Below are 1,136 nucleotides of genomic sequence, written 5' to 3'. Positions count from 1 at the left end.
TCTGTTTTTCTAATTAAACTATGTAATTTTAATCAAATGACAATTTTTATTTACAAACAATTGCATATTTTAATGAATTTTTTGGCTTGTAGCCCTTTTCTTTTTAAATGATTTAATGTTTCAATTTTATAAACAATGAAGAAACAAAGTAAATATATAAAAAGAAACATATCAGAAAAAAATTAGAAAAGAAGTAATAAACTGGAACATTTAACACTATAGAAGCAAATCGTATAGTAATTATTCTGTATTCGACTTACCGTGATCACAGCAATGTCATTTATCCAAGCATCTTCATGTTTGTTAGAGAATTGCGGATGTACGGTAATTTTCTTCACGTTATGGAGTTGTCCTCCAGTGATTGAGATGGATCCAGTGGCAACTTTGAAGTCATTGTAGGGAGGTTTTGAAACGGTTACGCAATGTGCAGCAGTCAGAATCTTAGTCTGGCTGATGATGGAGCCGCCGCAAAAGTGATTGTCGTTAAATCTCAGTGAAACTTGGTGCGGGAATTCGCCTGGTATGGCGTTTTGACCACCTACGATCGCTTCAGGTTCCTCAGCGAATATCTCTAGAAATTGACTACATATAATAAATATGCATTTCTAAATTTCTTGCAAAATATACGATGGTATGTATGATTAAAAATATAAAAAGTACAATTTTCATCAGAAACAAAAATAACGAAAGAATATATTTTATTACTATTCAATATATAATATGTCTTTACTTACGCTGCGTAAATCGCTGCGTAAGAACGCTAACCACCAAGAAAATAAACGGCACCATGATTGATAATTAATTTAGGCTAAATTAAAAAGTAAAACTGGAAATGAGGACAACAATTTCCTCTTTTTATAGCTAATTTATATCTATAAATTAACCTTGGCGAACAGCTGGTCTCATTTCTTACGGTAAACAAACACGATGAGATTTTGACACATTTTACACTTTGATGAAGCAGAAATTAAATGTTGTATATTAAATATAATTAATTAATTATGCAGTATGAGTTGAATAAAAGAAGAAATACCACATATATAGTATTATAATATGATTAAACATACAAAACATATCTCTTCATTACTATTAGATATTATTTATTGAATTATGTTGAAGAGCCGTTCATTTATCCG

The 1,136-nt window shown here is 30.1% G+C and overlaps 1 protein-coding gene across 1 annotated transcript; it reads right to left on the bottom strand.

Annotated features, from left to right (window-relative positions):
- Positions 1–260: 260 nt before the first annotated feature.
- Positions 261–789, bottom strand: LOC108776671 (trypsin-like; the record flags this gene model as incomplete). Its single annotated transcript, XM_018543356.1, has 2 exons — positions 735–789; positions 261–571 (listed from the first exon to the last, which is right to left on the bottom strand). Coding segments are annotated over exons 1-2 (366 nt in total), but the record flags the coding sequence as incomplete, so codon positions are not given.
- Between the last annotated feature and the right edge of the window lie 347 nt (positions 790–1,136).

This window comes from Cyphomyrmex costatus, unplaced genomic scaffold (assembly GCF_001594065.2).
Source record: "Cyphomyrmex costatus isolate MS0001 unplaced genomic scaffold, Ccosl1.0 scaffold3729, whole genome shotgun sequence".
Classification (NCBI taxonomy): domain Eukaryota; kingdom Metazoa; phylum Arthropoda; class Insecta; order Hymenoptera; family Formicidae; genus Cyphomyrmex; species Cyphomyrmex costatus.
The sequence above is the reverse complement of the archived record's forward strand: the minus strand, read 5'-3'. Positions and strand labels throughout refer to the sequence as shown.